Below are 16,237 nucleotides of genomic sequence, written 5' to 3'. Positions count from 1 at the left end.
ATTGACAGCTTTGGACTGTTTGTTGTTTAAATAAACATAAACTGAAGTGTTATTGCTCAAAAATTTTTTTAGACAGGTTTATGGACAACTTTCTTCAGCGCTTTTATTGCCCAGTGAGTGACGAATTATTGTAAAACTTGTAAATAATTTTCCAATCCTGTTTAGTTCAAAATGCTTGCATTACCCACTAAAATATCTCTTGTTTTCTCTAGTGTAAGCATCAAGGAAAATGAAAGCTCACAGTAAGTCACTCAAAATTTCTTTTCCTCTCAGCACTCATGTACTGGGCCAAACAATTTGCATAACATTTTTTTTTTTCTGACTTATTTTTACAGTTTTGTGTCTTGATTTATTTCTACAGTAAAATAACTTCTTCTTTTGGCCTTAGTATTAGTTAATATTAGTTCCACTATATAGCAGGGTCAGCAGCTCGAGTCAACTTTCTCCATTTATTTCTATTCCTTGCATCTAGTCCCTCCTCACCCTTACCCATCCTTAGTAAAATAACAACGATATGCAAATCAACATGTTACATACAGATACAACAGACGTATGCAAATGAATAGCAATCTTCCTCATAACCATTCAGGTATGCAAAATTTATGTTATCATAAGTGAAATAATTTACAAGTCATTTTATTTTTTGACATATGGTAAAATAGAGTAAATATATTTTACTTCCTCAGGATACCTTTACAGGGTGTCTATTCACAAAAAAAAATTACATAAACATATGACAACAATGTAGTGACAAGATGTGCTTTTTGAGTCATGTCACACCTGACCTTTTAGGAGCAAAGCAGAGATGTATTGTAAAAAAACTAAATAAAAACTATAAGCCCAATGATAATTGAAAAAACAAAAGAAATCAAAACAAAAAGCAAGTCTCCATTGATATGTCACAAATGTCCATCACCCAAGAGGAAACTAAGCACAGAGCACATTTTCTACCTATCAAAAGTTTCATAGCTATTATACAATAAGCAAAAAAAAAGAAAAAAATTCTTAGTTTTCTCAAAAAAATGGCAAACTTTTAATTAATTTTTATTTTTCATAGCTAACAAACCTGAGGTCTTAACAGTAGGTTAAATCTTGTGGCGCCAGCTGGAAACCGGTTAAAACAATAAATAAAAATTGTGAATGCAAGAAATCCGTGGCATCTGGCATACGATACGTAGTTAAAGTGGAAGCTGGTCAGAGACTACGCTTGAATCCAGTGACACATCAGTCTTTCTTCCAACCCAGCATGAAACATAAGAGGCCCGGCTAGAGGTGGGGAGTCAATGTTAAGACCTCAGGTTTGTAAGCTATGAAAAATACAAATTAATTAAAAAAATTTTATTTGTTCATATGCAGAACAAACCTTCAGTCTTAACAGTAGAATAGACTCACACTAGGAGGGAGGTATGAGAATCCTGAACCGACTGGAAGTTTGGCACACTTGATCATTCTTCTTAGAAATGAGAATTCTGAAAAAGAGGACCTAAGCCTTTGAGATGATAGATATGTGGATATCTAACACTCAGTCCACTGGGTTTAAATACAATGAAACAATTACACTCATTGCATATACAAAAGTGAAAAAGACTATATCTGTTCAAGCAACAACCCATGTTAGCCACAAGAAATGGGTTTGTCACCACTCCTCACTCCCTTACTGGAGAGAGTTGAAGCTACTGAGAAGCAGATTTGTACGTTGTAAGGAACATAAAAAGTGCTGTAACAGTATGGCTGCAATGCTCACCTGCTTCAAGCCAGTTCCAGCGCATGATTTGTCTATTCTTCAAACCGCCCGTAGATATGAAGAAAGGAGAAAAGGGAAAGAAAAGAGACCAGCCATCTCACTCATTCCCAACTCCACTCAATCATCTTAGGCAAGATACAAACTATCCCGTCATGGACAATGGATGAGTTACACATGTTGAACAACCACCTTCAGGTAGAAGAAAGCAAAAGTGGTTTGATGCAGTCAGGAAACAGCATTCAAAATCCTATGACAGATAAATTGGAGACAGAACTTGACGATGAGGAGTAGGCTTGCCTAATCATCTTGTGTAGTTAAATGAAAAGACACCTCTTGGCCTGGCTTGTGTTAACATAAAAGTCAACAATACCTAAGCTCTAGGTGACGAGCCCTTCACATTACAATATAGTGCTTTGACAGGTCAAAGCAGAAACTCTTGAAGATTGCTGATAACAAACTCCAAGCCATAAGGAACAGAAAAGGAGGCAAATCTGTCACCATGAACCGTGAGAATATGACATATTTTAAAATCAATTTGTATTTTTCATAGCTAACAAACCTGAGGTCTTACTAAAAGGATATTTTTCCAAGTGCAGTTGGTAACCGGTTATTACAATCAGAGATTGTAAGCAAGGAATCTGTGAGATCTAGCAATGCCTGTGTGTACAAGGTGAAAGCTGGTCAGCGACCGCAAATAACCCCATGACGCTTATGCTTTGCCCTTTTCTGTTCTTTTATGTGTGTTGTGTATGTGTGTTCTTGTGTAATGGCTTCATTCGAGTCTCCACGACCTTGCCAGAGTATGTGCCCAGGAGTCTGAGGGTTCCCATGCTTGAGAATTTTGGCAGCTTCGGTTACGGATCCACATACAACCTACAGTAGGTGGAAAGCTAATTTTTGTACTGTGACGAATCCTTGCACGGAATGTTGTGTCTGGCCTAAGGATCAGTGGAAGTTATTTCATAATAAGAGGGAGCATCGTAGAGTTTCAACTCTTCCTTCTTGGGAGGGGTTTTCTTCAACTCTATGGGATGATTCAGCTGCTCCTCCTTCATTTGATGCTAATTCTCGTGTTCCTGTGTCTCCTTCCTTTTCTTCCATTGATTTGTCGATGGAAGTATCAGGAGTGCCACAGGCTGATTTTATGTGTAATGTACCTCCCTCTTTCTCAGGTTCCAGTTTTTGTCATGGGGTTGAGGAGGCTTCCTCATTGCATTCCTTTAGTTCGGGAATATCCTGGAACTAATATCAGAGAATCTGGTTAGCTCTCCAACTCGCCGAATTCTAGGAAATCATGCACCTGGAGCTCTGAGTTGCAGGATCTAGAATAGAAACTCACAACACAAAACAAACCCAAGCTTGTTGACGAGGGAGAACACCAATAGAAGAAGGCAAAGATGATCTTCACTCAACTCCTACAGCAACCGACATGAAGAAAAGCAAAGAATTTATCAAGAAATTCCAACACCTAAGGTAGCGGAAGATGGGTTGCACTTCTCTTGAAACACAGTCAAGCGAAACAATGACATCATAAGAACTTGCCATGATGTCACAAACGCATCCGTGATGTCACACAGCAGACTATTCTTACACAGAGAAAACATTGGGAGTCAGAGTGGGTTAATCATATTCAAACAAAATTGTAAAGACAAGTTCGCTGGGGATGTGTGCCAGAGGCCCCCCCTTGAATAGCTAGAATCCGCGAATAGTTGAAACCCCTTTAATAAAAATGCTTAAAACTGCATATTTTGTTAGTTAAAACTCAAGATAACCTATTAAAATACTGATACCTGGTTTTTTCAATACAGGCAGTCCCCAGGTTACAACAAGGGTTCCAAAAATCATTGTAAGTCAGAACATCGTAAAAAATCCTAAGAGAACCTTACTTTTAATGCTTTGGGTGCATTGAAAACTATGTAAACTGCTTTCTTATTGCATTTTTCATTAAAAAAAAACTTCAAATATTGATTATTTGCAATTTTTGTCATATTTCTTCTGCCATATGAGCGTTGGAGGCGTCACAACCCTGGAACATGCGTCGTAACCCTATAAATAATTTATGATGAATATAGTAATTGAAAAGCGCCTTAACCTCAGAACGTCATAAGCCGAACCCATCGTAACCCGGGGACTACCTGTAGTTTTCTTCACAAAAGTGCATTTTATAATGAAATTGATAAAAAACACAGAATTTGTGGAGGCTTCTCATAGAAAAATACAGTGAACAGGCAAATTTTCTGCAAATAATGGAGGTATATGTTTGAGAGAGAAATCTGCGAATATGTGAGTCCGCATCCGCAGATACAGGAGGTTCACTGTATGTCATATGACAAAAAGGAGAACCAAGGCAAACATCATTGGATGACGAAACATCTGGAGATGAGACACCACAGAAGCAGTGAAGCCACATCGGAGAAGTTGTTTGTTAAAATTGGTACCCCTGCATGATGACGTAAGCTCTGTAAGCCACCGCATAGAAGGACTCCACAGCTTGAAAGGAACACACTGCCGTCAGGACTGACTGGGTTCCAAACTCTTATCACAGCACCAACGAGTATGCCAAAAATTAGTGAAGTGGCAATTCTGACAGAGGGAAGTGAATACAGAGGGGCTCCCAAGATCTGAGCAGAACATGCCACTGCCGCCCGACTTCCAAGGCAAGAAGCACGGCTGAAAACTGTCGAGCCTCAAAAGAAACAAATAATATGATTTCCCCCTCAAGAAGAGAAGAAACATCCCATCCTGAAAGGAGGGAAAGAAACATATTTATATGTAAGGGATAGAGGGATGGGAGTGAGCTGTATGACTCATGGCCCCTCCCCAAAAGAACAGGAAAGAGGCAATATGGAAAATTCCGACTGGTCCTGAGCAAGTAGTCAGGATCAATGCAATCAGAGAACTTCTACCATCAAATTCGAGCTGAGGAAATGGATTAACACAATGGATTAACACTTCTATGTTAGTAAGATGAATCCTTGCACATAAACCTTGTCTGCAACATGAACCCATGTCTCGTGTCCCGAACCACACAAAATCTGAAAAACTAAAACATTACCACGTTCCCAGAAATTATGTCATTCAAACAAAATATGAACAATGATATAAGGAGAAATAAAAAACTCCACACTATAGCCTACTACTAAGCGGCAATAGTCAGTCAATATATTATTTAAGAAGAAATAAAACATTTAAAAGCCTTAACATAAATGTTTCAATATATCCCAAACAATATTTCAAATAGCAAACTTGCTAACAAAGAAACAAGATGAAGTTGGAACCCTCTCTCCCTGAAGGGGCAATATGTATATCCCTTGAGCGACAGAGCAGCATAATGCACAAAACTGCTAATGATGAAGCAGTAAGAATAGGCCTAGAAGCACATTCACTGCAAGTTGCATCTGTCCAAGTAACATGAACACAGGCTTAAGTAAAAAACTGGCTTGGAAGAAGAACAATGAATGTCCGCTCTCCAAGGTGGTTGAAGAAAGACTGATGCGTCACTAGATTCAAATGCAGTCTCTGACTCGCCTCCACCCCAACTATGTGCTGGATGCCAGATGCCACAGATTCCTTGCATTTACAATTTTTGATTGTTTTTAACCCATTTCCAGCTAGCACCAGAAGATATATCCTACTATTAAAACTGAAGGTTTGTTCCACGTATGAACAACTTACATTTCAAGAAAGCTAATGAACATGCCTTGAAGAACACTGAACAAACTTCAATGGAACTTTCATTGGTCTCTGGTAAGGAAAACTATTTTTGACAAACTTTATATATATATTTCATTTATTATAAATTTAATAATTGCATAATTGTGATATTCACAAACTTAGAGGTAGAATTTTGTGATTTCCTTATGCATGTATTTTCAGTATTAGTTGTTTTATAAATACTAGTATAAATTTGAATAAAATCTTTACAACCATGAGGTAGCTTTGCTCATCTACTTTACAACTGGGTCTTATGGCATCAGCACACCCTTAAATATACTTGTTCACTTATCACAGGAGGTTAGATTTGTGTATTGCTACTATTTTGAATATTCATGAAAAGGCTCATGTTTTCCAATATTCTTTTTGGACTATAAAGCTAAAACTGCTTAGAACGCAGCTAACACTCCTGGCATCAGCAAATAATCAATTACTGTGCTCTCTCAAGCCTTATCAGCTGTTAATAACTCTTAATAAACCATGCATACTCAAATCCTTTGGAATAACATTAGAAAAGTTTATAGGTTTAGAATATGGAGATGATGCAATACACCACAGTCTCAAAATATCTTTCTTAATGGAATACATTCCTTGTACAACTAGAGAAATGAAATCTGAGATAAATATAGGAAAAATAGAAACAATACAGCTTAAGCACAAAGGCGCAAAATAATACTACAGTGCTATAAGGAGTAAAGATTCAAATTGTAAGATGATGAGACATACTACACAGGAAATCATGCAGCTGGAACAATAATGAATGGGAGATGGAAATGGCTTGGACATGTAACCTAAGAAGAACTGTATATTATACAGTCAGTTGGGCACCTCAGGGTACTAGAAGATTTGGAAGATCCAAATTTACTTGGATGAGGACAATGAGATGGGAAGTTGGAGATGGTGTAAAGCTAGGTAGAACTGGATGCACAGGAAAGACATAAAATGAAGAATTTCAGAGGCCCTTAACAATGCACTGCATTGGGGCTATGACGATTAGGGACTCTACCAGTTCATTTAGATTTACGAAAGGAATTATCTATTAACACATGCAACAGACAAAGATGTTTCTTACTGCTATAGCTGTATAATTAACACCTTCCAAAACTATGAAAAAATTGCAAGAGTTCCTCTCTGCTAATTACAGTACAGTAACAAGGGAGGAAGGTGTTGTCAAAGGGCTTCTCCCTTTAACTGTAAAATTCCAAACAAAAACAGTAAAAATAAATAAAAACAAAGTATCAAAGGGTTTCTTCATCACATAGACAATAAAATTCCAAACAAAGGCAATTATAATAAACAAAAACTGAGAAAAAATACCATATCAACTAGAACTAGAAAGCTACAAAGTTATGAGACTTACTGCCAGGTCCACATTCTGCTCGCTGGCTAACTTCTTTGCATAGGGTGATGCAAAGACAAATCCACCAGGTGCTGCAGCTGGTGCTGGGGCTGCTACTGGGGGAGGAGGAGGTGGTGCTGCGACAGGTGTGGGAGCAGCTGGTGGGGGAGGAGGTGGTGGTGGTGGTGGAGCAGCTGCTGCTGGAGATGGTGCAGAAGGAGCAGCTGCCTCCTCTGTTGGTTGGTAATCTTTGAAGGCTGCAACATCTTTCTCATCACTCACAATGATGCACATCAGCTGGAATTGACAACATTCAGGTTAAAACAATTTCAAAAGAAAATCAAACAGGATCATGCAATAACTTGAAGCATCAGGGAAAAGATTTCTTCAGTACCAATAAATGATGGACAATCCTTTACTACTTGAGATTGTCAATATACAGCATAGTTTTCAGGATGAAGAGCTGTGTAGCATGAATTAGAACTGGAGTTATGGCGTTCAAGTCTGAATAGGAAGCAGCTGTCAGGTTATTGGAGTTGAGGGACAACATGGCAAAAATATATAGACTGACTCTAAGCAACTTGTAATCCTGTTTTAATGCAGTAAATTTCCATTTCTCATGCATAGAAGTTATCTTTTTTAAATAACAATGCCAAGTAATTTTTTTTAAGCAGTTCAAGTCTAAACCAGAGAAAGCTATACGTACTAATGAATAACAATAATGAGTATGTACTATTTCCATCAGTAACTAAGTACTACTGGATATTAATATCACTGGTAATTTCTAACCTCCAGCTATTTTTCTGCACATCAATTTCATGTATGTTTAGATTAGTATGTGGGGGAACACATGTAAGGTTTGTGTGTGTTATGTGGTATGTACAGTGGTCCCCCCGTATTCGCGGGGGATGTGTACCAGAACACCACCCCCCTCCCGTGAATAGTTAGGACCCACGAATGTTTGGAACCCCTATAAAAACGCTAAAAACAGCCTATTTTGTTAGTTGTAACTCAAGAAAAACCCACTAAAAATGTTCATACTTAGTTTTTGTAATAGTTTCATCACAAAAAGTGCATTTTATGATGAAACTGGTAAAAATAACCCAGGAGTTTGTGGATATTTCTCATAGAAAAATACCGCAAATGTGCGAATTTTCCGCAAATAATGCTGGGAAAAGTTCCCGAGAGAAACCCGCGAATGTGTGAGTCTGCGAATCCGGAGAACGCGAATACGGGGGTCCACTGTATATTAGTAATCTAAAAGCTCTCTTTTTCTCTCTCTTATTAGTGGATATACGGTGGACACACCACATTCGAGGGGGGTGGGTACCACACACACCCCTGGAAATAGCTAAATTCCCTGAATACTTAAAACCCCTCTAAAAATGCTTATACCCGATTATTTTAATAGTTTTACGACAAAAAGTGCATTTAGTCATGAAAACATAAAAATATATTAATTTGTGAATATTTCTCAATGAAAAATACTGTGAATAGGCAAATTTTCCACGAATAATGGGTATACCTATACGATCCATAAAAAAGTCCATGAATATGCGAGTCTGTGAACACCAGGGTCTACTGTAGCACAGTACATAAACACATTTTATCAATCTAAAGCATTGACTTACCATTTGCTTTATATTTTTTATGTAATAGAATAACATTTTTTCCTTTAAAAAGATGTAACAAATTATATTTTTTTAGATTTTTTATACTCATCATCATCATCACCAATGCTTGATGTAAAAGGCATTAGTTTTACATTCACATCAGAAAATGTAATACACAAACAATCATGCCAGAATGTAGAAATTAGTGACATTGTCAAGATTGTACACTACTGTTCAAAATTATCTTCTCAATAGATAATTCGGAACAGTATCATACAATCTTGACAATATCGCTAATTTATAAAATCTAGCATGATTGTTTGTGTATTCATGTTGGCCAGCCCTATTTGACTTGAGAATGTAAACTCAGTGATCTTCTAAGCCTTTTATTAATGAAAAGGCTTAGCATCATATTTGTATGTGTGAGTGTGTACTTAAGCATATACAACAAGTGTATGCATTGCCTGAATTTCATGATGTTTTTTAATAATAATGTGCTCTATCTCCCTCTCTTCCTGCACTTCACAATCTGTTTTCTATCTATGATCATTTTCATTATTGTAATTGGAAGTAACATTGAAAAAATTATAAGTTCACATTAGGAAACCAACTCGTATTGAGAACATCCTCTCTTTGTAACATGGGTGTGTGCATATCTGGCTGCATGATTACAATCCTTCACTCAACTTCTAATAAATTTTCATATACTAATGTAACAACAAGGTAATATCCCTCTTAGTGAATATGACACCTAAGGTGATAAGAAACCAGAAAATATTGGTAACATACTTTGAAAAAAAAAGTCTTAAAAACTCCTACCAAGAGTAAACTTCACAACTTCATGTTATAAGTAGTACATAAATTATAAAAATATTTCAAGGTGTTCAAAGTTTATGCAAAGTATGTTAATGTAATGTTAGCAGAGTACTTTGTTTGTAGATACCATACACTAAGGGGTCTGAGTTGGAGATGAAGGTTTTGTGTGGTGATCTCAAAGCTTTCAATGTTAATCTAACCAGCCAAACATCCACCTATCTTTATAAACACTGAATACATACTTCTAAAAAATTATATAATTAATGATGTATAAAAGAAGTGAGAACTGTGATCCAATTACCATCACATGACCAGAGTCATCACTGATAAACAATCCTCAACAGATGGCAATACCTATTAACAAAATTCAGCTGATCTAAACTTAATCTGTGTGTAAAAGCAATTACAGAAGAGGAAAAATAACATGCTGATAAAAAAATGTAAATGATAAATATGTATATAGGTCCCTTCAATGTACACTCTCTATTTTATGCAAGTTGCTAATAAATTGATTTAAAAACTATTCAGTGACATTTTTTTAAGCTTGCTCAAAGGATTTGTTCTTAAATTAATTGAAACCATTGCAAGACAAAGTTAGTGAAATTAAGACTTCTAGGTGGGAGGAGACATTTTCTGTATTATTCATATAAATATGATGTACACTTTTTGGATCTCAATATTAAATTGCTATTCAAGTAAGATGTGAAATCAGAGTTCAGAAATGAATAGTTTTCAACCAAGATGGATAAGTCGGTTTTGAGAGCCAGTAACTTTTAAGAAACTCAGGAACGTTCAGCCTATGGTAAAAATATCTTAATTAAATGTGTAACATGAACAGATTGAGCATATCTAAATGAATGACTCACAATGGGTATTTATGATTTTATGATCCATAAAAGGTGTTCAGGTTTTTGTGATATGAAATCAGTATCCGAGTGTCAAGACTATACTGGGTATTGCCATTCAAATTTTACGAGTGGCAGGTTCTCTTATTGGTGTACATCACTTGTGGTAAAGTGAGACTGTGTACGGCAATCATAAGTTGAATGTCTCATGTTAAATGGCTACCTCATTAGTACTATTCTGAAGCCAGAGATCAATCGTCTGACTTTGCTGCTAAATTAAGTAGGCTCTTTACGATGTCGCATTTCAAGTAGGCAATATCACTATATACAGGCAGTCCCCAGTTATCTTCGGACTCGGTTGTTGGCAATCAGGTTTTATGGCGCTCGTCAAGCGCTGTAAAATCGGCGACTTACGGCACCATAACAGGCATAGTTCTGGTTATCGGTGCCATAAGGCGCCATAACATACCTAAAAGAGGCGGCATAATGGTGCTTATGGCGCTGCTAACCGGTCATCGACGCCATAAGCACCATGAATCACCAAGTTTCAGTCAAGTACAGGGACAGCCTGTACTTGTTTAGCTTCAAAATCACCCGTTTGTACGCATCTCCAAGTTTTCCATTGGTTTTCAAGAATGGGGAGAGAGGGTTTGAAATTGGATTATTAATTCCCATATTAGCTTTGACTTTCATCAAATATTCTTCGTAAAGAAAAAAAACTCAAATACCCACAGCAATTAGGGCAGGGCAAGTTTTCCAAATCCCTGCAAAGCCATTCGTACACAACCTGAAACTTACTTAGTGTATACAGTATCATAACTCATTACAGTATACTAGGTCTGATGTGCCATTAAACAGGAAGTAATGTACAGACATAAATATACAATTTTTGAAACTAAATATAATTCAGGCCCAAGCCCATTACAGATTAGTAGCTTTGTCCTGTGCAGCAGCTCCCAGACACACTGCAGATAAACAGAAAATGAATAAGAAACAGCTGGTTTCCACCAGATCAAGTAAGCACATCTGGGTTCCAAAGCTCTCTCTCACTGAAAATGTCACGTTGTGCGTCTGACCTTGCTACCACAGGTGTAGGGAATTGGGGCAAGACAGGTAAATTAATAGGTTTGTAAAAATAAAATAAAATATTAAAAGAGCACAAACATCAAACTCACCACACTCAGGCTTGTACTTCAACAACACCAAACAAATGAATGAAAATAAAAGGCATATGACACGAGTAAAAGTAAACACACCTCTAAAGAACTCTTTAAGTTGTAAGCAGCCCATTAAAGTCTGATTTATGGTAATCCCGCAAGCTACATGCAAAAGTGAAAAATGACATTTTTATAACAATAAAATAGTTTTAATCATACTTACTCAGTAATTATATAGCTGAGTTTCACTCGCCTGGCAGTTGAATAACATTGCAATTAATACTTCATCATATGCTGATAAACAAAAGAAGTCAAGAATTCCAGAATTAACTGCAGCTGACAACCAGTCTGTAGCCATCAGCCGGCAGAAACAAACTAAGCTCTTCAGAATTTAACTGCTGGGAGAGTGAAACTCTTAGCTATATAATTACTGGGGAAGTCCCATAATTAAAACTGCTGGCGAGTGAAACTCTTAGCTATAACTACTGGGTAAGTTCCATAATTAAAACAAGTGTATCACTTAGTTTAACCATAATATATGATGGATGCTAACCAGTAGACTGGTAAATGCTCATGGTCTACAATGGGGAAAAATTTGCCTTGGGAGACATGCCAAAACATTTCAAGGATGTAAATGACCATGAATATGCATATATATAAACTATATACAAACATGTTCTCCCACAACCTCTAAGATAAACTTCAGAGTTACACTGTGACTGGTCAGCTTGCTATTCTTAACTGCTGGCTGTAAGTACCTATACTCTGTTTTTTTCCATCTGTCCATCCGCCTGTGGTGTTTGCGCATGGTAACACTGTGTCCCAGGCTTTAATAGTTACGCTATGTCAAGTTTTAGGTAAATAAAAGGATATCTGGGTGTACATTTGCAACTGAAAAGTGTTTTAATAATTTAATAATTACACCGTTAATATTCGAAATAAGATATTATTTAAAGCCCAGGACACAGTGTTACCATGCGCAAACACCACAGGCGGATGGACAGATGGAAAAAAACAGAGTATAGTACTACAGTAAATTTGCCAAAAAATAGGTAAAAGAAAAAACAGGCATTGTTGGAAGTGTTAAAACCCAAGACAGCTTATGACAACAATGACATCATAAGAATGGAGAACCCACAAATATGATGCTTTTATTATAAAACAAGGTTTTAATTATACTTACCCATAAATTAAATAGCTATAGTTTCTGTTATTCGCAGCAGTATAGATTCAAATTTTGCAATAGCAACACCAATAAATGTGTAGGTGACACCAGTCTCACCCAGCGAGAAGGTTAGGAACAACCCAGCCGATTGCCTCATTTCGTTTAAGCTTATGTCCATCAGCAGGGAGGAGGGAGGGCTCTGATCATGTAATTACTGGGTAAGTATAATTAAAACCCTTGTTTTATTATAAAAACAGCATTTTTAATTATGCATCTTACCCAGTAATCACACAGCTGATTCCCACGTGGACAGGAGGTGGGATAAATGGACATACTCTACTCTAAAACATTAAGTCATGCAATGAATTAGCAATAGATAAGCTGCTAGCATTGAAACAATGCTTGTTGTTCTTTGTTAGTTAACAGATCTTGCATTAGAGACTGCCACTGGTTGGTGCTCAACTTAACCTTTAGTGGCGCGGCAGTAAAGCCGCGGGTCGCCTCTACTTAAGGGGGAGCCTTGTAGCAAGGATGATTCCAATTGCTCACAAGGACTATAATTTGCCCTTGCCCTGGGCACAGTACCATAACGAAAACAGATTATTATGTCACCTACACTGAAGTAAAACTCACAGCCCATCCACTATAAGTGTCAGGTGCTCTGAGCACACTGTACCCTCTTGGCTCCATAAACTTCAATCCTTCACTACATGTGAAGGTTCGGACAATAGGTGGGACTCCTATGCTTTCTTCCTCGATACCATGCCAGTAATTAAAATTTTCAATACTGCCTAAATTTGAACACTTTTCAAAAAACTCTCTTACGCTATGAGAAATGATGAATGATCATACTACCAGTAGGTCGAATGCCAAATGGACGTATGAGATATATATCTCTTGAAAGCTAATGTGGTAGAGGTTGTACCTAATGTCATTAGCTTTGCTAAAAGGAGGCAAATGCTCCTCTTAAATCTGAGTCTCAGAAGATAAAGACCATTAGGGCAAATGGCAAGATGTTCTAATCTGAGGATGAGAGGCATATGTACTTGCCATAATATCTTGGGTTAAATCTGGTTTGGGCTTCTGGTTCTAGGAAATACCAAAAACTCTAGCCAGGCAGAGAGTTCCATTCTTCCCCCTGACATAAAGCATTTCCGGCTCTGATAAAACAGGGTTTGCACTCGACTGTAGTTGTTGTCCAGAAACCCTATCAGAAGGAGCTACTTCTGCTAAAAAACAACTCTCTTTAGGAAGACTTTGCTTCTTGCAGCTTAATTCATCCGCCAGGATATTGAATTTCCCCTGTATGAACTGGTGTGTTTCCGATCTGTCCATAACAGAAGGGCTCTTGCCACTTCGCAGAGAGAAAAAATGCATCCCTCCCTTTTTGTTGATGTAAGAGAGGGCTGTTTATTGTCCAAGTGGACAGTTACTACTTTGTTGCGGGCCAAGTCCGCAAACTCCAACAGCACTTGATGGATATCAGTCAATTTTTTTCAAATACTCCGTTGTCTCCTAGGAGATCTCACCAACCTGGATTGGTACATGTCTGAATAGAATACAAGGTTGGGGCTCAGAGGAATAAGGGACTTCCCTTCTAATAATCTGTCTTCTGATCTCCACTAAGACAGGTCCTCCTTTATTTCAGATGTTGCCTGGAACACAAATGAGTAGAAATTTTTTCCCATTCCAGTTATCTTTAGGAAGAGCTGGAGATTCCTCATATGTAGACTCCCCAAGGACATGAATTATTCTATTGAGGCTAGGGTGCCCAGCAGGCTTTGCTGAGTAATCTTGAAGGGCTAGAAAATGGTCCACCTACAGAAGGCATGACTCCACTCTTTGTAGGGATGGAAAACCCCAAAAAGCCACTGAGTCTGTTCTCATCCCCAAATAGACAATCCTGACAGGAGACTAACTGTAACTTCCTAAAATTTATCAGAAGTCCCAACTCCTGCCAATGATGGAATTTTCTGCACATGCTTTGTGTACTTCTCTGAAAGTAACTGAAGAAGCCAATCATTCAGGTAAAGAGAGACTTTTATCCTGACTAGTTGCAGCCATTCGCAATGGGGCTAAGATGCGAGTAAGCACTTGTGAGGCTGTCAAAAGCCCGAAGCACAGAGCTCTGAACTGGTACTCTCTGAAGACAAAACGAAGAAACTTCTTTAGTCTTGGTGAATTGGGATATGGAAATATATATCGTCCATATCGATGGACACCATCCAATCCTCTTTATGAATGGATAACAAAACCATCCGATTCGTTTCCATTTTGAATTTTGTCCTTCGGACAAATCCATTCTAAGTGCCTACATCTAACACAGGCCTCAAGCCCCCTGAGGCCTTGGGAACTTACTAATAGTAAGCTGTAAAACTCGTGGAATTAGTGGACCACTACTAACTCTATGTCCTTCTGCAAGAGTGACGAATTTTCCGAGTAGGCTAAAACTACCTTAGAGCTGAATAAGGGTGGAACGCTCTCAAAAGGAATGCTGTAGCCTTCTCTCAAAACTTTACAATTCAAGGTTCTGCTCCTCTTGCTTCCCAGTTCATCCGAACCGGCAGAACCTTGCTCCTGCAGGTGCACAGAGGACTACCCCTTCACTTCTTAGCGGGGATTTTGGAGGAGGATTACCTAATAGTTCGAGGATTGAGACGTACTCTTTCCCCGATCTAGGGAATGACCTAGAGCTTCTCTTGCCATGAAAGGACTGAGTAGGTGTGGAAGGAGAAGGGTGTGAGCTAGGAGTGATAACAAGAGCGCTTGGTTGAATGAGAAAGAGAGAAGGTCCGGCTGAGGTTGACTTCATCTGAAGGTCAGAAGATACTTGAATCACTGTCTCCTCAGGATAAAGGTGTTTACTATCCAGAGGAGAGTAAAGAAGGGTGGACCTGTGTGTCTGAGACACTCCTTGGTGGTGAAAGATCGCCAGAGTTCTCTCCTCTTCAAAATGCCCAATGTTAAGGGAGAAGCCAATTCCAGGGAACCATCTCCGATAACTTTATCCAGGTATGAAGTTTCTCATCAAAGGTCCATAAAAATCCTCATCCAGCACCGAACATTCCTTGATTTTGCAGCTCAAAGCTCCAACAGTCCAATCGAGGAAGCCCACTACTACAAACACATGGAAGATAATCTCAATAAGATGCTCTAATTCTGATGCCAAAAACATTATTTGTTAGTCGAAAGATGTGACGGTGGGAAACTAAAGTTTTTTCTCCGTTCCCTCTTTTCCGGGAGCCAAAGGTTAACTTCCTTCATCACATTACCTCCTTCTTCCTCTTCTGCCAAAGAAAATGGGGACAATGCTGTTTGCGGTTGGATAAAAGGAGGCAGCATGTTTCATGAAGCCTTGGCGAGAGAGAATCTGAAGAATTTACTACAAAGATGTAATCGCTGGCGATGGTTGACGAACTTCATACTAATCCAGTTGCGCCCCTGGGCACTCAGCCGCTCTTGTAGGCTCGAGCGCCGATGGAGGCTCAGGCACCAATGGATACTCGGGCACTAATGGATGCTCAAGTGCTAATGGATGTTTAGGCACTAATGGAGGCTCGAGCGCCAATGGACACTCAGGCGCTATACGATGACTGAGCGCCCATTGCGCTCAGGAGCTGATGGATGCCCAGGCGTTAATGGACGTTCGGGCCCTCGATGAAGCTGTGTCGCTAATGGGAGAAGACTCCCCAGAACTAGATGTACTAGAGGAAAGACACACTTCCTTAGATACGCCTTTCCAATGGTGATCTGTTGCCTGAGGGGGCAGCAGCTCGTGGGCAGACCCCACTGACCTCCCTTGGGCTACCAGTATGCTTCCTCGCAGGTTCTGGGGAGTTTGACA

General features: G+C 38.6%; 1 protein-coding gene across 2 annotated transcripts in view; it reads right to left on the bottom strand.

Annotated features, from left to right (window-relative positions):
• LOC135211251 (dihydrolipoyllysine-residue acetyltransferase component of pyruvate dehydrogenase complex-like) overlaps positions 1 to 16,237 on the bottom strand; it is a 99,993-nt gene that overhangs the window by 24,589 nt on the left and 59,167 nt on the right. For both annotated transcript variants that reach the window (XM_064244543.1, XM_064244544.1), the window contains exon 4: positions 6,819 to 7,094. In XM_064244543.1, coding sequence (XP_064100613.1) covers positions 6,819 to 7,094 — 276 coding nt within the window. The remainder of the gene's footprint in view (positions 1 to 6,818; positions 7,095 to 16,237) is intronic.

Source organism: Macrobrachium nipponense, chromosome 4 (assembly GCF_015104395.2).
Source record: "Macrobrachium nipponense isolate FS-2020 chromosome 4, ASM1510439v2, whole genome shotgun sequence".
In the NCBI taxonomy this organism is placed as follows: Eukaryota; Metazoa; Arthropoda; class Malacostraca; order Decapoda; family Palaemonidae; genus Macrobrachium; species Macrobrachium nipponense.
This window is presented reverse-complemented; position numbering and strand designations above follow the sequence as displayed.